This window comes from Adiantum capillus-veneris, chromosome 1 (genome assembly GCF_014529385.1).
Source record: "Adiantum capillus-veneris isolate H3 chromosome 1, ASM1452938v2, whole genome shotgun sequence".
In the NCBI taxonomy this organism is placed as follows: domain Eukaryota; kingdom Viridiplantae; phylum Streptophyta; class Polypodiopsida; order Polypodiales; family Pteridaceae; genus Adiantum; species Adiantum capillus-veneris.
In genome coordinates this window covers 83,243,024-83,267,248 of record NC_140931.1, presented here as the reverse complement: position 1 = coordinate 83,267,248, position 24,225 = coordinate 83,243,024, and the positions used below count along the sequence as shown (strand labels likewise).

The window sequence follows — 24,225 nt, the reverse complement described above, 5'->3', positions numbered from 1 at the left end:
TATGTCATGACTCATATGATCTATCGTGTTCTAACTTCTGAGTTTGGAAACTTCTTGGTTTAGTCTCTCTTGTAGTGTGTAAGACGTATAATTTTTTTTTGCATTGTACGTTACGTCAACGTACGTCTAAATTTTTTTAGTTCGATTAGTACCGCACTTCTTCGTACGTGTACCCGTGGTACGTGATCGTACGTGTCAACCCTGTGCATGCGCTGTGGGTGGAGCTCTCGTACGAGGACAAGCCTTTGCTAAGTGGCCCATATGCCTGCAAATGAAGCACTGATTCGGAAGACCCGAATACTCCACACTCTGTTTGATCCAACCCCCGCTCACACGAGGCAACAGTATCACCTTCAGGAGGGAGTGTGTCTCGAACAAGAACCCGCACAGTAGGTAAACATGCGGCCTTGGCTACAACTGAAGCTGCAGTGCGTGGTGACTCCATAACTGTCGCGAACATGGAACCAATCCTGAGAAGAGGGAGGGAGGTACTCTCTCCTCAGGCCTGGGAAGCAGAGCGTGATAGGCAAGTCGGCCTCCTCCTCAAGCACATAGTTGGGTCGAAACCATGATGGCACCGTCTGAAGTAAGCTCGAGCTGCTCGGATACTGAGCGGGCTCATTTATATCACCTTGGCCGTCATCTCTGGAGACTCGAACTCTATTTGATAATACCCTCTCCCGAGGATCTGGACATCGATGAACTTGCCCACAACGGAGAGGAGTCGGGCCTGAAGTAGGTCCCGCATGGAGTGCCAATAATCTTGCAGTTAACTGAGGACGCTTGCAAACGTCCACCTCGGCCATCAAGCTCGCTTGCTCTTCTGGCGAAAGAGCAAGTCGAAGGGTCGGCTCTGTGGGGTGGGACGAGGGGGCTTCTGAGGCGTCCCTCTGTGGTAGAGCAGGGGCCGCCATTCTGTGTCTGCTACCGTCGATGCGGGGGCGAGCGTGTCGAAACCGCCGCCGATAGGCTGCAAACTGCCCACCACAACGGAGGCGAATGGCGGGAAGTGGGGGAGAAGGGCGGCCAGTGGGCAGCGGGCGGGCAATGTAGCGAGTAGGGGGCGGCAGTGGGCAGCGTGTGGACAGGGAGCAGGGGGCAGTGCACAGTGGGCGGGCAGTGGACAGCAGGCAGGCAGTGGGCAGGGGGGAGCTGCACGAGGGGGGCTGGGGAGCTAGGTGATGGCGAGGAGGTAGCAGGCAGCAGCAGCGAGCTCAGTTCAAAACTCTATTATATTGACTTCGAGGAGTTTTCATTTGTTAGATGTGCTATAGTTGCATGGAGATGCTCTTGGACTTGCTTGAGCTTCTACATATATTTTGGCATAGTATGGCGGCTGATGGCATGCGTCTCTCATACTATGAGATGGATGCTTTTTATTGACATTGGATGGACAATTGCATCCAAAGAGACCTTAGTTAGGATTGGGAACCTGCCTGCTAATGAGATCTACTGTCGTTTGCAATGCATTGGATTTAGTGTACACTCATGACATACATTCCAACTTTGTGGGCATATGAATTTCTCGGAGGGACAAATTTTCAGACTTAACTAGCTCGCTTAATTCATTGATGCCCACCGCCATCATATCATAGGATTGTATTTTATTTGGGGTATTTAGTGTAAGGTCTAAATGTGCGTTATTTTCTTTTATTTGATCTCTCATTTTTCCCTCTTTCCCTCTTTTGCTATATATTGGCAATTGAGGATAATTGCTTTAATTTTAGAGGGTCATAATGATTTTGAGAGTGAGGATTTTCCTCTGGACTGCATATTTGCTGGATTGAGAGAAATTGTTGTCTGGTAATCCTTCGTTGGGTAAAGGCTCAAGATTAACTCAGAAATAAATAAAGAAAGATCCTCTCAAGCTTTTCTTTTGCACCTTATAATGTACTTAGTTTTCATTTACTATGTCATGTATTGGTGAATAATCTGAGGCTTAAGGTTTTTGCCAAGAAAAGGCGTTTAATTGGGAGTCACACAAAAGAAGTTGGTGGAGACATCTCGAGAGTCTCATTTCACACCTTGCTGAAGTTGGATTTACCTCCTTGTGGCTTCCTCCTCCATCAAGTTCATTGGCACCTCAAGGTAATTGCTGCTTACTAAAGTTGGTTTTATTGACTCTGGCATTCAAATGTATTTTAAGTATCCTTTGTCTGCAGGCTATCTACCTAAGGATTTATATAGCCTTGATTCTGATTATGGCACTGAAAGTGAATTGCGAAGTGTCCTTCAAGTCATTAACTCCAAAGGGTTGCGCGCCATGGCAGACATTGTTATCAATCATCGGGTGGGGAACAAGCAAGGGGCAGGTGGCTTTTATAATAGATATGATGGTTCCTCTATGCCTTGGGATGAGAATGCAGTTACAGCAGACACTGGTGGGCATGTAAGAAAGTAACAAAGTTGTTACATGTGCAAACAAAGGGCTTGTTTGACAGAGCTGTGAATTTTAAAACAGTGGTACTGTTTGTAGGGAAATCCTAGCACAGGAGAGGTGTTCAGTGGAGTCCCAAACATAGACCATACGAAAGATTTTGTGAGAAAAGACGTCACAAAGTGGCTGACGTGGCTTCTAGAAGATGTTGGCTACAGCGATCTACGATTTGATTATGCTAAAGGGTGAGTATTTGATGTTTACTATGATTCAGCTTTTTTTTGGGTTGCGTACATGTTCCTGAAGCACAGAAAAAGTATCTCATTAAAGCTACAAGCCCGATTTTGTGGAGGAGTACATCAAAGCAGTTGGTCCAAGATTTTGTGTGGGAGAGTATTGGGATACTTGTCAATACGTGGAAGGTGGAAGCCAATTAGACTACAATCAAGGTACTAGAGCCAGATTAGTATTTGGATGTTTGGGTTTATTTGAAGTTTATTGTATAATCTTTTGGAATGCTGCAGACAGTCACAGGCAAAGAATTATTGACTGGATTGACAGAACTGGTGGTCTTTCTGGAGCTTTTGATTTCACCACGAAAGCTGTACTGCAGGTATACTGTTTAATGTATCTTCGTTATACTGCTATATAGAAAGCTTGCAAATTATCCCACTAAAGTTAAGTTGCGATACAAGCATATTAGTTCGAAGGGCGTCTGCGGTGGGAGTTGAGCCGAAAGCTGTTTACTATGTGAAAAGAGTCTGTTTGAAAGTTTCAATAACTACTCTGAATGAATGATTTTTATGGCAAAGGAGCTCTTTGATGTGTTTCACAAGATGTCAGACCAGGAGATGGGTACCAACTGCTGACTGGTTCAATTACTGTGCTGGTTGGGATGAAATGCTAGAGCTGCCTTCTAGCAGAGTTTTTCTTGCGGTTTCTTGCAATTAAACAGTATACGCATTGATAATACGTTAGATGGGTTGCAGCTTCAGCCATTTAAACGACCATGTCATTCTTAATCATTTGCATGTAGGTTACATGTTCTAACTGCACTGATGCCAATTTTCAGCCGGTTAATTTGAATCAGCGGTTGAAAAAATGTTCTTAATTGTTTGTATCATTGCACTCTGTCTGTTCAATCATCGCTCTTAATCTCACCTTTTGTCCAAGGTGGGGATGCTCTAGTATAAGAGCTGGATGTTTATGCTCTGTCCATGCTTTCTTTTACTCTTCTATGTCTTGTCTTAGACCCCGCTTGTTCTTTGCATGTACATGGTGCTTTCTCATCCATGTTTTCAGTGAACTAGTACCCAACGTTGAATTTACAGATGTTGCTTTTATGTGTGGGTTTTGACATATTTACCTTGATTATCTATTTGTATTAAAGAATGCTGCAAAGAGAGCAGCAGTTAGCCCCTGTGGGTGATATGGCCCACCTGGCCTGTTTGACGCCTTGTATATAGGTATAAGTTAAAGTTTGATTTGACTGCAAAACGTGTCAACTCAACAGCTGATGCTTTGGAGTGAAAGGTCAATCATTGATAAGATATAGTTAAGACAGAGACCCTGAACTCCCATTTATAATGGTTTTGAAAATAAAATTAATGTCACGATATGTTCTATTTATTTTTTTAAATCACTTGCCATTTCTTACGCGATTTTCATCATTGGGAAATGTTTCAGACGGTTTTTCTTTTCAGAAATGACACGAACATGTGTTTAAAAGTGTAGAGCACAAACGGTGATGTGCTAACATGCACTCTCAAACAAGCAGACAGATAAGCCATTATGAATTTGTGCAAAATATGCACCCTGCCACCCTCTTTGTATTGAGGTTAGAGTCATTATGAGGATTATGCACCTAAATTTCTAGACGGTGCTGTTTCAATCAGACCAGCTTCCTAGTTTCGAACCCTTACAGAGTTTTCACTCTCATAAGCTCATACATTCAATGAGCTTCTGCCATGACAGAAAGGGCGAAAGCAGTTGATGAAACCAATACCCTAATCAAGAAATTAGTGCACGAAAACCAGCAACTGAACTGAGATCTTGGAGGGAGAAAGAAAATAAGGAAGCAAGAAGACTTACTGTAGCGGAGATAATGTGTCGTGCACTCTATTGTAGGTGCTCCTCAGTGCAATGTGCGTGAGATCTCACTCCACAGAATGCAAACACAGAAAACAATGAACAACAGAGCAACAACAACATGACTCAGTAGTGAACCTGAACATGAACAACATGAACATTGACTAACTCAAAGAAACCAATACAGACTCTGGCATGGCAGCACACTCAGCTCCAGCCCAGATCTCATGGATACAGTGGGGGTGTCGAGGCTCAACTGTGCAGGGTTGGTGCAGACGTGGGGTGTAACTCAAGATGATAAACTCTAGACAACTGACTACGTAAAGTAGATAATCCATAAAGCCGCAAACAACTACGGATATATACAACCATAAAGAGCCACCAACGGCTCCCAAATATTAATCCAACTAAGACTATCTCAAAGTTGTGGTCTGGTCCCGCATCCGCTAGACCACCACGTGTATGCCTACCACGTGTCACTGCATAGGCAAAAGTCCGTCTAGTGTGGACTCAGCCCAACTGCAACGGGCGCGTTTGGTTGTAAAAGGCCTCTATATCTCCTGGCCCGGACCTTTTTAGGTTATGCGGGAGAAGTGATGAGGGAGTTGTTGAATATCTCCCGGCCCGGACCTAGTTAGGTTATGCGGGAGGAGTGTTCATCGGCGGCTTTATGTTTCTATGTCTTGTAACATGCATATGTGAGCATTTGTGTTGCATTGTGATGTGCCAACTATTGAATATTCCTAACTGGATGAGATTGCCTGGGTATGTAATTTTAGTGCATCAAGACACACGTGGAAGATCAGTACGGTCTGGGTGTGATGGCTAATTTTACTACGCCGGAATATCAAGAGTTCCGATCTGGACGAAGAAGCCAACTCCTTGATAAAAAGAGTCGAAAGGAGAAGCCAACTCCTTGATCATAAGAGCCGAAAGGAGAAGCTAACTCCTTAACAAAAAGTGCAAACTAATTGTCCCTCCAAATGTCCCTTAGAACGACCCTTGGAAATTTTTGAGCTAACTTGAGTTTTTTTGCAGATATGCTGTAATCGCGGACAATTACTCTCTTTCAAGAAGGGGAGATGTCACAAACTGCTGACGTGTCAAAGCGCTGAAGAATGGAGCCAACTTGCAGATCCCGGCCGAGGGGCCTAAACCCTAAGAAGAACAAGTAGCAGAAGAAGAAGTCCTACCAACTTATGGGGACCCCATCCGATGGGGCCCCAGTGACATAAAGGGATTAAAATAAAGCAGGACGCATAGACACACACACACACACACACACACACACACACACACACTGATGATGTGACAACTATACGCACGCTCCGCGTTTTGTGCTGATTGGTGACGTGGCAGTTGTAGAAATTCCGCAGAATGCGCTGGCAGCTTTTTGGCATTGCTTTTGGACCAGAAGCTTTTGAGTTTTGAAGGCTTTTCATGTAAAGTGCTTTTGGGGCCTAGGGCCTTTAAATATGAGGCCATGGGCTCATTCTCTGGCATGCTTCTTGGTGAAGGTGTAGAGTCTGGAGTATCGGCTTGTACTGAGTTGATGCAATATAAAGAAATACCGAAAGGGGTGCCAAGGTTTGGGGCCAATACTCTCTGGGGTGGAATTCCGCCACTCCGTGTCGCGTCTCGTCTCCCTCTCTCTCTCTCTCTCAATTCAGTTGTTATTGAAGAAGTGCTAAAAGTCTGTTCAGTTTGTTCTTTTGTATTGGCACGTGGTGCCCGTCTTGTGACAAGAACCTCTTTTGGGAGTTCGTCAATGTACGAGATGTACGGAAGAGGTTCGTCGGCCATGGCTGGGAAATGTATTGCGTGTAGGAGATGCAGACACAAAGCCAGCGCCGGATGATGGAGTAGGAGCAGCGTGCTGCAATTTAAATCGCTGGTTGGCTGGCATCTTGTTTAGTATAATTGTTCAACAGGTGCACCTATAGGGTGTGTTCACATTGGGTTAAAAGAATTTGGGGTTAATTTGGGGGAAGATTGGCCAGCCAATTTGAAGACTTTAACAGGTACAAGCCCAAATCGTAAGTGGCCTGGGCTGCCAGCGTGAAATGTCCAGTGCAAATTTCGCTGCCAAATTGGGTGCAACCTTTGGGAAAAAAATGCCAGCCTAAGGGTATGGGATGATTGTTGGTCGGCTGAGACGCACACTGCTGCTTGTGTTAGGTGCTGAATAGGGATCAGGGGCAGCAGCCAGTGAAGGGGTGCAATTGAACGAATCAGCTCAGCGTTCAGTGTTCAGCGTTTCGCAAAAGGGCATGGCTCTCCTCGAAAAGGTGCGAGCACCGGCGAAGAGGCGCATGAAAATTTCAGCCAAGCAGCCCATCGATTTGCACAAAGGGTAGTCGCCGCAAGGGATGCGAGCCAGGCGAAGGGTTGCCAGGTAGTGCCCTTTCCCATGAATGGGTACGAGCACTGAAGCGCGAAAGGGTGCAACCAAATGAAAGGGTGCAGGGCTTCTCCGGTACACCGCACACACACATCTGTAGTCTTTTCTGTATTTATTTAATAGGAATAGAAACAAATTTAAGTTACCTCATCGTATGTGTGTATATACCACCGTTCTGCTGCTTCCGTGCAACTCTAAAAAAGGGGGTAGAGGGTAGCGGCGAGGGTGAGAGGCTCACAACCTTCGGGTCCCAGGAATTTTTTTTTCTCTAATACCACTGTAAGGATTCTAGTTACTAATCCTTAATTAATTACTTAAACTCATGATTAAGACTTAAGAAACTTGAACCGTACACAGAGACAAGACTCAGAAGACTCTGTGCTTAATTGATTCAATGATAGAAATGTGTTACAAGGGCTTTCTTACATAGAAAATGAAGAGACACGATGAAGAGACATGACCATAGGTCAAAAGACATGACTCTAGGCCAATAGTCGTGTCTTGCTGTAGAGTCGTGACTCTTCGGCGTAAAGGTGCAACCATTCACTGAAGAGGCATGGCGATTTGTCAAACAGGTGCGACTCTTAGACGAAGGGACGCATCCTTTGGAGAATTGGGGGTCTCAGATCTGGTGCGTCTTCGTATCTGCAAAAGAATCAAGCAGGAAGGTAATACCAAGACAAAGAATACGTCACAATCGTGACAGCTGAGACCTAAGCTCTTCTAGCTCTCTCTTGATTTGATCCAAAGCCTCGTGATGTGGGAACTTCTCCTGTCTAAGAGAGATTGATTTCTCCTCCTGAAGAGCGCGTTGTAGCTATAGGGCTTCAAGTTCCCTATGTAAAGAAGTAAAGGGGTCAGATGGACTTTCCAAGAGTACAGAGGCAGTCTCGACCTGAGAAGAGTCGGTAAACAACTTCCTTGCCCCCTCTATCCTAGTAGCAGCAGCAACAAACTCCTCCAGGTTGGCGTTAGGTCGTTATTATCTCTGAGTTTTTGCTGAGAAGTCTTTGAAAGAGCCTTCTCTACCCATTTCTTGACCATAAATTCACCCGGTTGCTGAGGAAGCTTGGCCACCAGAGACTTTGTTAGGGTCATGAGGTTTATAAAAGTCTCTTTGGGCTGAAGCATCAGGTTTGGCTAACTCATTTAGAACCTTTTCTTGGAAGTTCCCTGGTCTGAAAGCTTCACAAAATTGTTGTCTTAATGTGGCCCAAGTAGTAAAGTGGTTCTCTGCAAACTGACTGTACCAGTTGTCTGCTAAGCCATCCAAGGTAGATGGGAAGAGTACTAAGTAGGCATCTTCTCGGTTGAGGCCACGACCTCTGTAGAGAGAAACAAACCTCCGGGCATGGTCGTCAGCATCCTCTGTGGAGACCCTTGAAAGTCGGAAACTGAATATTCACCTTAGCTAGAACTCTTGTGAGCTCCTCCATGGCTGTCTGTTGCACTGGAGCTTGCTGTAACACACGGGATGAGAAGTTTATCGATGGGGGTGATTGGAGAAGTGTAGAACTGGTTGAGGGGGAAGGTAGGGGTAGTGGGGCTGGTGGACTTCTGCTTGGCACGAAGGGTTGACGCTTCCTATCAAAGGACTTAGTAGTGGGCTTGGTCACTCTTTTGATTGCCTTGTATGTGTCATGCAGTAAGAAAAAGCCCACTCAAGCTTTGCAATCAGTAATAGTAAGCGATGGTGAAGCTCAGTATAACTCACCGGCCGCTTCTAAAGCAGACGGTATTGCATGCAGATTGTAGCAAGAAGCTTAAACGGTAACTGCAGGCTGGTGGAGGAGAGCAGCTGCATATGAGCTCCATCATCCCCCGCCACTCCTCGTCCCCTTGCCCAGCTCTCGCCCTATTCACCCCACCCCCTCCCTGCCCTTGCCCCCTACCCACCCCTCTTGCACTCGCCCCTACCCACCCCCTCACCTTCCCCTCGTCCCTAACCAGCCCCCCTCGCCCCTACTCACCCCCTCACATTCTCTCGCCCCTACCCACCCCCTCCCTTCCCCTTGCCCCTCCCCACCCCCTCGCCCCTACCCTCCCCTCGCCCCCTACCCACCCCTCTTGCACTCGCCCCTATGTAAAGAATGAGGATGCAAGAGAGCTACACAAGACAGGCACAAAGCACACAGAGATGGAAAGCTTCTTCTTCTTCTTCACAGAAAAGAGAGTACAAAATGACTAAGTGCTAAAGCTGAAAAGTAGCACATATGTACATGCGGTCACTACGTGTGAACTCGCTAGAAGCGTACTAGGCTGGCACTATAAGTGTAGTCCAGCTGTAGAATCACTGGTAGAGATCCTCCGTGTCGGTCACCTAACGCGCCAGTGAGTAAATGCCGTAAGCGGCCAAGACCCGTAGTGGATGCCAGCTCAAGATGTAGAGGTCGACATCTCAACACTCCCCCTCGAGCTCTGCATGTCGCAGAGTCCAAGCATAGTCCGGAAACGTCGAAGCTTCTCAGCTCCGAGGGCCTTGGTAAAGATATCCGCTATCTGCTCCTCTGTGCTGACGTAGACCAAGTCGATGTCGCCCGCCAACACTCGCTCTCGAACGTAGTGGTAATGGACCTCTATGTGTTTGGTCCTGGCATGGAACACTGGGTTCCTAGCCAACTGCATGCTGCTGAGGTTGTCACAATGGATGAAAATCTGCTGGTCCACCTGCACTCCCAAGTCCTCAAGTAATGTGCGTAGCCAAGCTACCTCGCACGCCGCAACTGTTGCACCTCTGTACTCGGCCTCTGTGCTCGATAAAGCAACCGTAGGCTGCTTTTTGCTGCTCCAAGTAACAGCAGCACTCCCAAAAGAGAACATGAAGCCACTCGTAGATCTCCTATCAACAATGCTACCTGCCCAATCTGCATCTGTATACCCATACAATGCTAATGGTGCATCTGCTGCATAGAACAATGCGTAGTCAAGAGTACCTTGCACATACCTAAGTGTGCGTCGTACTCCATCCAAATGTGGCTTCCTCGGAAGCTGCATGAACTAACTCTCCAAGCCTACTGTGTAGCTCAAGTCTGGCCTTGTGATAGTCAAGTAGATTAGACTACCCACAATCTTCCTGTACATGTTGACATCCTCAACAACATCACCCTTCTCTGCACTCAGCTTTGCATTCACATCCAAGGGAATAGAAATTGGCTTACAATCAGCCATACCATACTTTGACAACATGTCCAAAGCATACTGTCTCTGTGATAGCCATACACCCTCTGGAGTCCTGATCACCTCAATGCCAAGAAAGTAGCGCAACTCGCCTAAATCTTTCATTTCAAACTCCTGTTTGAGAAGACCCTTCACATGGTCAATCTCCATAGCATTGTCACCAACAATAATAAGGTCATCTACATATATGGTAATGACCACAATCCCCACATCACTCTCACGTACATAGAGTGAATGATCAGCATGAGCTCTCCTAAAACCAATACTGACAAGATACTTGGCAATCCTGTCGTACCATACTCTAGAGCCCTGCTTCAAACCATACAAAGCTTTGAGAAGTCTGCATACATAATCTGGGTAACCTGGATCGACATAACCAGGTGGCTGATCCATATACACTTCCTCTTGCAACTCACCATTCAAGAAGGCATTCTTTACATCCATTTGATGCATAATCCATCCTCTAGATGCAGCCACTGCTATGACAGCTCTCACAGTTGTCATCTTTGCCACTGGAGCAAAGGTCTCCTCATAGTCTATGCCATACGTCTGTGCATAACCCTTTGCGACCAGCCTTGCCTTGTGACGCTCAATGTTACCATCAGCCTTATGCTTGGTTTTATACACCCATTTGCAGCCAATAGCTTTCTTGCCACTTGGCAATGGCACCAACTCCCATGTGTCATTTGCTTCCAATGCAGCCATCTCTTCATTCATTGCATCATCCCAATGCACATTTCCAACTGCATCCTCAAAACATGTGGGCTCCACATCCTGTATCACCTTAGCCATGTAGGCTTGGTGATGCGCTAGATACCCATCATAAGTCAATTTCTGAACTGGATTTCTGACTCTATTAGATCTGCGCGGTCTTGGGTCACTCCTTTGCCCTCTAGCATCTTCTTGTACTTTCCTTACACCAGGTGTCCTGACAGCCGGAATTCCAAATTCCTCATCAAGACTTTGTTCATAACCATCTGAATCCATGTTTACATGTGAAAAACCTGATGATGCATCAGCCATAAAGGGAGGTTCATCAACCTTTTCCTTTCCTTTTCGTGATACATTCCCTGTACCTGTTGGTGGAGTAACCTGCGTACGTAGTCTACCATTCCATGGTTTCTCAACAGAGCCACGAGAAGAGGACTCTTGTGGTCCACTCAAAACCTGTGACTGTGGCCTCACATTTTGTACAACCACATCATCTTTTACATCAGCCCCAATAGTGCCATGTGCATTACTGTACCAGCTGCTCATCTCATCAAAGACTACATCTCTGCTCACTCGTAATTCTCGTGTAGTAGGATTGTAGCACCTGTACCCCTTTTGTTCAAGGGAATATCCCACAAGAATACATTTCTCTGCTTTAGGATCCAATTTCCTACGCAACTCATCTGGTACATGCACGTAAGCTATGCAGCCAAACACTTTCAAGTGTGCCAAATCAGGCTTTGTACCTGTAAACTTTTCCTCAGGTGTTACATCATGCACCGCAGCTGTAGGTGTCCTGTTCATAATGTACACAGCTGTATTTACAGCTTCAGCCCAGAAATGATGAGGCATGTTCTTCTCATTCATCAATGCACGTGCAACCTCTGCAATGTGCCTGTTTTTCCTTTCTGCGACCCCATTCTGCTGTGGAGTATATCTGCATGTAAACTGCCTGTGTATACCATGTATTCGTAGAAAATCTGAAAAATCATTGGAGAAGTACTCTCCTCTCCATCTGACCTCAATGTCTTGATTTGCATATCTGTCTCCTTCTCAATCATGACTTTGAAGTCTTGAAAGTGACCAAACACTTCACTTTTGTTACGCATGAAGTAGACCCATACTTTCCTTGTATGGTCATCAATGAAAGAGACATAATACATGCAACCATGTATACTTGCAGTATCGGTTGGACCCCAAACATCTGTGTGCACCACCTCAAGTGGCTTTTTACATACATTGCGCTCATGTGGAAATGAGTCCTTTGACTGTTTTCCAAACTGGCATGCTGCACACACTTTATGCATACCATCCACCTTGAATTTGGGCAAACCTTTTACAATCTGTTTTGATTGCATGCTGCGCAATCTCTGCTCATTGACATGGCCAATGCGTTTGTGCCAAATGTCAACATCAGCCACAACACCTGTGCCCTGTGCAAATAATGCAGCTTTTACCTCAGGCATGTCTACATTCAGCGTAAACATTCTGCCCACACATTTGCCCTCTGTGATCAGCTTACAGCCATTCTGGAAATCTTCTACATAACAGCCATTTGGATTGAAGCGAACCTGCAAACCCTGCTCAACCATTTGTCCAACAGAAACAAGATTCTTTGTAATGTTTGGGACATGAAGTACATCTGCTAAGTACTTTGATTTCCCACTCTTCGTATTTAGAGGTATGTCCCCTACATGAGCAATGGGGTGAGCTGTGTCATCTCCTGTCTGCACATAGCCTGACACATCTGGTTTGCGCATATCTCTAAACCACTCTCCACGAGACGTCATGTGATTAGAGGCACCTGAATCCACATACCAAACATCATCTTGGGTGGAATTCTCTGCAGTCATTGTATTCATTACATGCTCCATAACAAACATGCGCTCGTTTTTGCTGTCATCTGCATCTCTGCTAGTAGATGCATAGTTGTCCTGTTCTCTCTTTCTACTTGCTTTTCCCTTTGGACAGTCACGTGACATGTGACCACTTTCACCACAAGTCCAACATTCTCTACTATCTGGAGTATGTTGCTGCCTGCTTGATCCTGCACCACGACCTCTTTGACTCCCCCTGCCTTGAGACTGGTTTCCCCTGCCACCTGTATTGTTTTGATTTGATTGACCTTCCAGAAATTGGCCCCTGCAACCCCTTGGGCCTCGACCACGACCTCTACCTCTACCTCTGTTGGAGTTAGAATAGAAGGCCTGTTCAGAATTATTTCTGCCATGAGAAGAAGATGTGTCAAGGTTCTTCTCCTCAAGAATAAGCATAGAAATCAAATCTTGGAACACGGGGATGTCGTCTCTTGTATTCATGGAAGACCTAAAATGTACATACTCATCTCCTAGACCATCCAAGCATGCACGGACAATGTCATCGTCTTCCACTGAGACTTTAATAGATCCAAGAGCCTCAATGATACTCTTGATCTTCAAAGCATAATCATTGATGGAGAGGTTGTTCCTCTTAACCTGATTTAGCTCCGACTTTAGTTGAAGCTTCCCGGCCTTGGTGTTCACCTCGAACACTCTGCCTAAGTTTTTCCATGCAATGGCGGGGGTTTCAGCATCCTGTAGATAGCCCATCATGCCATCTGTGATGCTCATAGAAAGCCAATACATCACTTTGCTCTGGCCTTGTTGCCAGTTCCTCAAAGCTTTCCTTTGTTCTGCTATAGCATTTGATTCGGGAATCTCTGGTTCCTTTTCATTGTCTCCTTCTACATAGTCCCAATAACCTTTTCCTTTTAGGAAATTTGTTATTCTGAACTTCCATGCAGGGTAGTTATTTTTCTCAAGCTTCTCAGTAACAATCTGACTGAAACCGTCAGACATCTTGAAGCACCAAGACAAAATAGCTGCAATCTGCAAAAACCTGCAAATCTGCTGAACCTGCTATCGTGGTTCCTGTAACGCTTTCTACACTCAACGAGTGTCCACAATCAAGCGTTTCACAACCACTGTACTTGTACAGTAAATCTTTGTATACTGCACTTTGGAGACTTGTTCAGAAACTTGTGCGAAAAACCCCTAAGATTTTTTTCGCTGCGCGAGGCGCCTTCGGCATCTGGTCGTGGATTGCGAACGAAGGGGTTGTGATGCTCTTGCTCTCTTAGCCTCTCTTGCCTGCACCAGGCTCTGATACCATGTAAAGAATGAGGATGCAAGAGAGCTACACAAGACAGGCACAAAGCACACAGAGATGGAAAGCTTCTTCTTCTTCTTCACAGAAAAGAGAGTACAAAATGACTAAGTGCTAAAGCTGAAAAGTAGCACATATGTACATGCGGTCACTAAGTGTGAACTCGCTAGAAGCGTACTAGGCTGGCACTATAAGTGTAGTCCAGCTGTAGAATCACTGACAGAGATCCTCCGTGTCGGTCACCTAACGCGCCAGTGAGTAAATGCCGTAAGCGGCCAAGACCCGTAGTGGATGCCAGCTCAAGATGTAGAGCTCGACATCTCAACACCCTACCCACCCCCTCACCTTCCCCTCGCCCCTACCCACCCCTCTTGCACTCGCCCCTCCCTACCCACACTCATATTCTCTCGCCCCTACCCACCCCCTCCCTTCCCCTCGCCCCTCCCCACCCCCTCACCCCTACCCTCCCCCTCACATTCCCTCGCCCCTACCCAGCCCCTCACATTCCCTCGCCCCTACCCAGCCCCTCTTGGCCCTAACCAGCCCCCCTCGCCCCTATGCACCCCCTCACATTCCCTCGCCCCTACCCTCCCCCTCACATTCCCTCGCCCCTAACCAGCCCCCCTCGCCCCTACCCACCCCCTCACATTCCCTCGCCCCTACCCTCCCCCTCACATTCCCTCGCCCCTAACCAGCCCCCCTCGCCCCTACCCACCCCCTCACATTCCCTCGCCCCTACCCAACCCCCCTCGCCCCTACCCAGCCACCCCTGGCCCCTATCTAGACCGCCTCGCCCCTACCCATCGAGTCTATCCCTCGCTCCTACCCTTTCCCCCTCTCGCCCCTGTCTAGTTTGCCCTCCCCCCTCTCCCCTCTCAGCCTCAACAGTTTTTCCCCCACCCCACATTTCAGCCCACTAGCATGTGGCTATCGAGCATTCATATGGTGGCCATCCTGTTGCTGTGAAAGCTTTTCGTTCTGCCATCATGATAGAGCTTAACCATATTTGCGGTGTTACTCCACCTTATGGTCATCCCTCGAGTAACACCTTATGGTCATTCCCCTTTTTGAAACCAAAGATGTGCAGAAAGTGTTGCAAGGTTCATCTGCAAGTATGGACCAGGTCATTTTCCTCTCACTATGGTTAGGGACGATAAAGATGTGCTGGATCCAAACTGAGCATATCTCTTTGCAGTGGAGCCTCATTCTGTTTGGCTAATTGGGATTCTTCGACTATGCAATCATACTGGGTTCCTGCCTATTCAAAGGCTTAAGGCGTCATATCTCTTTGTAGTGGAGCCTCATTCTGTTTTGCTAATTGGGATTCTTCGACTATGCAATCATATTGGGTTCTTGCCTATTCAAAGGCTTAAGGCGTTTGCAAGCAGTGCAGTGTTTTTAACTCCACTTTTTGAGGCATGTAAGGTCATGGTTGGGCCTAACCCTACTTTACGAAAGATATACGGATGCAGTACCTAGTGGTTTTTTTTTCACAGTTTTTTCAGTATTCCTCTCACCGAGACGGTGAGCGGTCTTGTGGCGGGCAACCTGTAGCAGGCTACAATGTCACTTTCACAGGACACACAGCTAGTACAGTTGGTCTATGTTGGTTGACACTGGACGGACTCTTTGGACGGACTCTCTGGGCTGGGCTGTGACACGTGGCAGCAGAGATACGGACTGGTCTAGTGGACATCGTGGCCAGGTCACCACATCGCTGACATTTATGAGCTGTTGGTGGCTCTTTATGGTGGTACATATGAGTAGTAGCGGTTGGTCATCGGGATTATCTTCTTCACCGTTGGTCCAACGACGTAGTCGGCTAGAGTGAGTCAAATACACAGAGCACTTATTCACCATCCCTGTACATCTGAGGGACACCCCATTGTACCTGAGAGTCCTGGGCTGGAGTTGAGTGTGCTACCCGCCAGAGTCTGTATCAGTTCTTTGAGATAGTCGAGTCCTTTGTTGTGGTCTACTGTTGCTGTTGTGTCTCTGTGAGCTCAATTGTTGTCTATGGTTTCCTGTTTTCAGTCTGTTTTGAGTGATAATATGCACTAAGGAGCACCCACTGTAGAGAGCACGACACACTATCATCACCTAGTCCTTTCCTACCGAACTTACGGTACAATCTCCTTCGCGATGCTATGTCACCCATCCTATGACGCATCAGAGATGTCCGTTCCCGGATGGTCGGATGCTCCGTGTCACCCATCCGATGTGACGCATCAGAAGTGCCCGTTCCTGGTGGCCTTACAGATATTCCCGTTCTCAGTGCTCCCGTCATTACTTTGAATGGCGCACTAGGAAGTATTCGGATGTCTCAGTGAGAAAAACCCTCACTTAAAATTCCAATAATTCATTTAGAATTATTTTTCCTTGGTGTTCCAAGGGAGAAAACCGTCTCACTTATAAATCCAATAATTCATTTTGAATTATTTTTTTGTCAGATAAAGCCAATTTAGCAACACCGCCTGAGTAGGCCGAGGTGGGCCATACTCGCGTGAATCTTCGTTGTGATCTCTTCCCGCATCGCCGGATGTAGAGGAAGTCCACTGATCATTTCCTGAAGCCATAGGTGCCGCGAAAAAATCGAATTTCCCATAGAAGAGAAATCGGCCGTGCTCTGATACCATTGTAACAGACTTGGACACTCCAAGTCAAGAATCTACCGTGACAGCACAAATAATCTCTTCAAAACAGTTCACAATTTACAATTGATTCGACATTGGCCGGACGGAATTCCGTGGCTAGAGATATTGGCCCCAAAGACTGGCGCCCCTTTCGGTATTTCTTTTTGTATTAATCTGTGTTCAAAGTACAAGAGTGCAGGCAGGCGCTCTCACTTAGACTCTGCGTCCAGATGCTCTGAGTTATGAGAGCCTACTTGCATATTTAAAGAGTACAAGGGATGCTAAAAGCAGAGCCCCAAAAGCTGGTAAACTCAAAAGCTTGTTCTTTCTCACTCACTGGCACTCTTTCTCATAAGAGAATAAAGCAAGGCAATAGAAACCTCTCTCTCTCTCTCTCTCTCTCTCTCTCTCATTGCGTAGCCAAAAGCAATGCCCAAAAGCTGCCATTAATTGCCCACGCAAAAGCTGCGGAAAAATCCGCCGCTATTTGTGGGCGTTCGTACAGTTGCCACGTGTCTCCGCCATTTCTGGGGCTACCGTACAGCCAGCCACGTCAGCATTCGGCTGCAATTTCCCCCTGCAAGAGAGTGTGTATGTGTGTTAGGGTTATGCCACGTCACAGAGTTGTGACACATAGTTCCTTTGAGGAAGTTCAAGTCAACTCTGTCGTAAGCCTTCTCAAAGTCGAGGAGCGGGCAAGGGCAGTCGCCTTTCAAAAGGTGAAGATGTTGTCGAGGATACTGTGCTTCTTGAAAAAGCCCAACGTCTAAGTAGGTGCATGACCCACTTCATTTGTCCTTATTAAAGTATCATATCTAAAAAAGTTGATGTATTTTATTTTTGATTCTCAAAAATACGTCTAGTATGCGTATTGTACAATGCGTATTAAACATCCCGTCCCCTACCGTGGTTGCTATTGTCTGCAAATGAAGCACTGGCTCGGGAGGCTAGAATACTCCACACTCTGTCTGATCCAACCACTACTCACCTGAGGTAGTAGAACCACCTTCGAGAGTGTGTGTGTTAGGTGCAGCGGAATGAATGTTTGCGCTTTGCTCAAGATGAGTGCTCCGAACTGTGCTCAAGGTTCCTTTTGTTCTTATGGAAGGGAGAGCCTTCCGTTCTTCATGAGAGAATGCTATGATCACAAACAAAGTGAATGGACACTGTGCGTGCAACTGTATGAGACTGAGAGACAGAGAGAGAAGAGAGATACGACACCAGAGACGTTGTAAAACCCTCCTCCGAAGGCCCCACTCTCGTCGGCGAGAGTGGTCTACTTATGATTGCACAAACTGGTACAATCTGAATGCATGGGATGGATGCAAGTCTAGGCTATGTCGACGATGACGACGACACCGACCTAAGGGCTGAAATCTGCAATCTTTTATCTGATGAATTCTGACTCTATGTCGATGACGACGATGCGACGACGACGCGCTGAAAACGTAGATGCTGAAATCTGCGTTTTCCGGGCTGAAACTGTATACCTTGCGGAAACTGACCGTGCGGCGAGGAACTGCTGCGGGAAGGTGAGATCTGCGAGGTTCGGGACTTTATCTGCGGGTGCTAACTGCTGAAAACTGAAAACGCTGATGTTCCTTGATGTTCTTCGCGGTAGATCTGCAAAACGCCGGGGCTGATCTGCAAACCAAAAACGCTAGGGCTGAAATTCTGCTCTGCTGTCGCCAGTTGCTCTGCAAAATGCAAAACGCTAGGCTACTCTGAGGTTCTGTTGTCGCCGGAATCTGCAAAAGAAAATCGTTGGCTGATCTGGTGATGAAAACGCTAGGTGATGGTTCTGCTCCAAAAACGCTAGGTCTCTTGGGGGGGTTTCTGTTGAGAAGTTGGTTGTTGAGCGTAGAGCTCCTGCTACCTCTTCTGCCATTTAGTGCTAGCTTTGGTTTGCTTATATACAAACTTACTCAATTTGCCCTACCTACTTTCCAACAAAAGTCACTTTGTAGCAGGCTACAGTGTCACTTTCTCAGGACACAATTAGTACAGTGGTCTAGGCTGTTTCACACTGGACGGACCCTCTGGGCTGGGAGTGACACGTGGCAGTGGCAGGGTACCGACGGTGGTCTAGTGGACATCATGGCCAGGTCACCACGTGGCTGACATTTATGAGCCGTTGGTGGCCCTTTATGGTGTTACATATGAGTTGTAGCGGTTGGTCATCGGCATTATCTTCTTCACCTTTGGTCCAGCATCGTCCTGGAGAGCAGTGAGTAGTCTATACAGAGAGCACGTCTTCACCATCCCTGCACATCTGAGCCTCGACACCCCATTGTACTTGTGAGTCCTGGGCTGGAGCTGAGTGTGCTGCCACGCCAGAGTCTGTATCAGTTTTTGAGATAGTCGAGTCATATGTTCTGGTCTGTTGTTGTGTCTTTGTGAGCTCTGTTGACGTCTATTGTTTCCTTTCTGTTCAGTCTGTTTGAGGGAGATTCAGTCTGTTTGAGTGAGATTGTCATGCACATTGCACTGAGGACCACCCACTGTAGAGAGCACAACACATTATCCACGCTACAGGTGCTCTCATTTTGGCGATCACGGCGGGACCTCAACTGAAATCTCACTCTATGAGGTGCAAATCTTGAAGCTAGTTGGGTCTATCCAGCTTCGCCTACCTTGCCTAGCTTCGCCGACCTTGCGTTGCACTGTTCTCCTCTCGCCTGGTCCAACTGGTCTAGTCCTCTCTCACCCTAATCCAACCTGCCCTCGTCTCTGGTCTAGACCTCCTCGACCCTGGTCTAGTCCTCCTCGTCCTTGGTCCAGCCTGGTCTAGTCACTTGCCTTGTCTAGACCCTGGTCTAGTCCTCCTCATCCCTGGTCCACCAGCCTGGTCTAGTCACTTGCCTGGTCTAGTAGAGTCTAGACCAGTCTTCAGCTAGTTCAAGGTTTTCTTGCCCAAAGCTTGGTTGGTTTGGTGGTCGCTACATGACCCATACAAGGCGGTCAGTCGAGCGTCAAAGCGCACTCCTGAGTCCTCTGAAGTACTACAACAGAAGACGACCCTTGGAACCTGTTAGAAGTCCATCAACCTCATCACCCATACCTCCACATATGGCATCACCCATTCCTCCCTCCGGTTCCACATCTTCGAGATCACCTTCTCCAGTGAAGCTCTCTCCTATTTTGCTACAATAGGCTACTGAGCAATAGGCTCAGCAAGGGGTCATGGAGCCATTGGCTAGCGTTTTGGCTAAGGTAAACATCAAGTTCCCTACATTCAAAGATCTCTCTTCAGAAGATGCTGACGACCATGCAGGGAGGTTTGTATCTCTTTGTAGGGGTCGTGGTCTTAACAGGGAAGACGCTTATTTGGTACTCTTTCCATCCACCTTGGATGGCTTAGCAGACAAATGGTACAGCCAGTTTGCAGAGAACCATTTTGCAACTTGGGCAGCCTTAAGACAACAGTTTTGTGCAGCTTTCAGGCCAGCTGACTACCAGGAGAAGGTGTTGGATGAGTTGGCCAACATGGTGCTCCAGCCAGAGGAGACTTTTGCAGAACTTATGACCAAAACCAAGTCTCTGGTTGCCAAGCTTCCCCAGCAACCAGGTGAATTTATGGTTAAGAAGTGGGTAGAGAAGGCGCTTCCCAAAAGTTCTCAGCAAAAACTGCGAGAGTCTCCGACCCGACGCCACTCTGGAGGAGTTCATCGCAGCTGCTACGTGGATAGAGGGGGCTCGGAAGCTGTTCAACAAACCCCCTCACATAGAGACCCCCTCTGTGTTTTTGGACAGTCCTTCTGATCCTTTATCTTCTTTACACAGGGAACTGGAAGCCCTAAAGTTACAGCGAGCTCTTCAAGAGGAGAGGTCCTTCTCTCTTAGACAAGAGAAGCCTCCACATCACGAGGCATTGGAACAGATTAAGCGCGAGCTAGAAGAGCTCAAGTGTCAGCAAGAGACTAAGGCTACGGTTTGGTGTAGCTCATGCCGCTCTCCAGGGCCCCCTTCGGGTTTACTGCCACTTTTGTGAAAAATCTGGACATGAGGACAAGGATTGTTACTACCTCAAGGGATTGCGACAAATACAGCAAAGTCTTGGTCCTTCTCTTCAGCAAGGTCCGGCACTTGCATCCAACATGGTTTCTCCCTGTGGCCATCCACACCATATGCCACCCTTGCTGACAGCCCCTCCTATGCAAGGTATGCAGAGCACTTTTCCCTCTCAGAGCTTTTATAATACCCATGCTCCCTCATCTCCTCAAAGCTTCTATGCCTCCACCTCCAACTCAATGCACCAGGAGCAAGGACCACCTCGTACTTCGACTCGCCCTTTGAATCGGCCCATTTTGTGCTACAGCTGCGGGGAATATGGGCATTACCAAAGCAAATGCCCCCTGCTAGAAGGGTCCCCTCCCTGCCATCATTGCCCCAAAACGAAGGATCACTACAGTAAGGATTGCCATAAAATTCGTGCATCCACGGCTTCGAACCCAAGTCAAAGCCAGAATGAGTTTGCCTTTCCCAAGCTCAACTTGATAGCAGTGAGCACCGTTTCTCAGCCGCCCCCTTCTACCCACGTGGTTACCCCTCAAAATAAGCCGCCGCAGTTGGCAGAGGAGCCATCGGGCGTCCTCACCTGAGCCCAGAGAGCCGCTCTCAGTCTTAGCATTCCATCAAGTTCAACTCCCCCACCCATTCTCACACCAGTGGATACCCTGCCTGCAGCTGTTAACAAGCCATCCCCTAGTGTCATGAAAGAATCCAAATCTTTGCTCTCCGATATTGATGAAGCTTTCTTGGAAGCAGTTTCTGATCTGCAGAAGATCAAGATACCAGAAGAACAACAGGTAGAAAAAGAGAAGCTTACAACAGAGACAGTCTTGAAGAACACTTTCCAAGAAGTGTCCCTTTATGACATGTTGCGGCTAGATGCAAATTTTAGAAGTGACACACACCCTTGCTGTTATTCAATCACTTTATCCTGGAGCAAGTCCTAGTGGCGGGCACCTCCCAGTGCGACCATCAGAGTCCTATATGATATCCAATCCCGCTGCTCCACTCACTGATTATAGAAGCCCTCGCCTAATAGTGTCCGTTTTGGGTCGGAAATTCTCAGGAGTGATAGTGGATGGTGGATCTGGCATCAACTTGATGCCTGAGTTCACTATGTTGGCTCTAGGTCTACAGCCTACTCGCCTTGCTCCCTTCACAGTTACGTTGGCCGACCAACGGACAGTCTACCCAGTGGGCATAGTGGGCAATGTGCCTCTGCATGTACAAGACTTTACTTTTAACTTGGATTTTGTTGTGGTTCGTCTTCCCCAGGTTGAGGGCGGATTTCCTTTGCTCATTGGAAGACCATGGCTGCGACACACTAAAGCACTTCATGATTGGGGAAACGACGCAATGTGGACAGAAACTTCTGGCTCCCCGATGCAACCCATCCTCTTAGAAGGAGGTATGGATCCAGTGGTGCAACAAGTTTCTTTGTCAATGGAAACCAACCCTGAACAAGAACAGCCTACTACACCTGAAGGGTCAGACGAAGATCTGCTGGAGTGGTTGGAGGCTACCAAATCTATGCCTTGTTATGGAGTCTCTATTCACTCTTGGCCTGAAGGAACACCCTCTTCAAATGATTCCATAGTAGCTAAATCTAATGTGCCACCTGAGCCTATGAAGAAGCATAGAAGTAGTAAGAAATCTCCTCTACAGGAGTTCACCGCCCCTCAAATATCAACCCCTTTGGTGTCTGCTTCTCCGACCAGAACAAAGCTCTCCTTTGTGTCTAGCAAATTCCCTTTATAGAGCCAGTCCTGCAAGATGAATTCCAAGATCATGATAGCTGTCTTGCTCATGATAGTTGTGTGCTCCTTATTTGCACCTATCTACCCCTATCCCCTCGATCCTATACACAATCAGAATGCCCACATCCTTAGGGTTCACAGTTGTGGCAAAGAGATCATCAAGAGCGCCGAACATTGTTGTTCCCATAATCTACAAGAGAGTCACCAAAACAAAAGAGAGCAGGCACTAATGCTGTCCCCTACTGTTGTAGGCTCTTGGCAGCAGGGCCCCCTCCATTGGTGCTGGCTCCTGCATTCAGTTGCTCAGCGGCTGGTGGAGGTGGAGCTAGGCCGGGAGCAGCTGCAGGTGAGCTCCATCATCCCCGCCACTCCTAGTCCCCCTACTCACCCTCGCCCCCTACCCAGCTCTCGACACTCTCCCTCCCTAGCCCCTGCCTACTCGCCCTACCCTCCCCCTCTCCCCCTCACTCCCTCGCCCTAGTCCCTCTGTCACAAAGTGATGACGTGGCTGACAGCAGAAACCCTAATTTCTGCCAGAAACCCTAAAATTCTTGCAAACCCTAATTTTTGCCAAAACCCTAAATTCCGGAAATCGCAGAGGCGGATTACTAAAAAAAAAAAGAATTTTTTTTTTGTGGAAAATGATGAGCGACGCGAATTTTGCTTTTGCTTTTTTTTATTATAAAAAAAGAGAAAAAACTCTCTAAGAGAGAGAGAGAACTGATGCTTTTGATTTTAAAAGCTTTTGGGGCTTTGCTTTTGGGCATCCCTTCTAACCTTTAAATTAGTGGTGAGGGCCTCACTTCTCAGAGCATCTGGACGCAGAGTCTGAGAGTGAAACCCTAACCGCTCTCTTGTACTTTGATGATTGTCTAATATAAAAAGAAATACCGAAAGGGGCGCCAGTCTTTGGGGCCAATATCTCTAGGCACGGAACTCCGCCGGGCCAGTGCAAATCTATTGTGATCTGTGAATTGTTTTGAAGTGGTAATTTGGTGCTGTCGCGGTTGATTCTTGACTTGGAGTGTCCAAGTCTGTTATAGTGGTATCAGAGCACGTCCGATTTCTCTTCTACGGGAAATCCGATCCCCGAATTTTTTTTCCGCGGCACCTATGGCTTCAGGCAATGATTAGTCGACTCCCTCTGCATCTGGAGATGCGGGCTGGGATCACAACGAAGATTCGGACAGAGAGTATGGCCCGCCTCGGCCTACTCAGGCGGAGCAAAGAGAGATGGAGCGTCGTCAATTGATTGGCGATGCAACAAAGATGATGCTCAATTTTGCCAAGGACCTGAAGATGGCAAAATATATAAACCAGACCTCTTTGGAAGAGGTATAGATGGAGTGGCAGAGAACCACAACACCACTCCCGAAACCCGCTCTCAAGAAATCTTCTGCCTCCAAGAAAATATACGGAGCAGGAACTGGAGAACGTGGTTGATGCACGGATTGCTCAGCTTTTTGACACGCAAAAGAAAGCCAAAAAGCACGGCAAAAAGCAGAAGAAAGGCACTGACTTCTCGGGATATTTAGGTCGTCGGTCGACATTTGACAAGGCAAAGAAATCGAAGAAGCGCGTCAAGTTTGAAGACCTACCCAGTTCTTCTTCTTCTTCTTCTGACAGTTCTTCTAGCTCGGATTCGAGCGAAGAAGACAGAAAAGGTAAAAAGCGAAGCAAGAAGCAACGCTTTGGAAAGGGCAAGAGAAAGGCAAAGAAGGCTAAATCTCGCCCAGAGACTCACAGTTCTACTGAGGACTCGTCTACAGACAGCTCAGGTTCCGATGACGGAAAGTTTTATGCGAACAAGAAGAATTTTTACAAAGCCAACCAGTATGACTTTCTCGAAGATAAAAGCAAGAAAGTCCGAGAGTTTAAGGAAGGTGGCCACTCGATCAAGTTTGATACTTTTCAGGATACTCAGAT

General features: G+C 47.2%; 1 protein-coding gene across 4 annotated transcripts in view; it reads left to right on the top strand.

Annotated features, from left to right (window-relative positions):
• The window catches only part of AMY2 (alpha-amylase-like 2), a 54,905-nt gene that overhangs the window by 16,108 nt on the left and 14,572 nt on the right, over positions 1 to 24,225 (top strand). For 2 of the 4 annotated variants that reach the window (XM_086517925.1, XM_086517916.1), the window contains 5 exons: positions 1,962 to 2,088; positions 2,163 to 2,381; positions 2,477 to 2,622; positions 2,708 to 2,826; positions 2,902 to 2,990. In XM_086517925.1, the coding sequence (XP_086374051.1) occupies positions 2,202 to 2,381; positions 2,477 to 2,622; positions 2,708 to 2,826; positions 2,902 to 2,990 (534 nt within the window). In that variant the 5' untranslated portion in view covers positions 1,962 to 2,088; positions 2,163 to 2,201. Of the gene's footprint in view, positions 1 to 1,961; positions 2,089 to 2,162; positions 2,390 to 2,476; positions 2,623 to 2,707; positions 2,827 to 2,901; positions 2,991 to 24,225 lie in introns of all 4 variants that reach the window. The other 2 variants (XM_086517908.1, XM_086517935.1) reach the window with 1 other exon arrangement.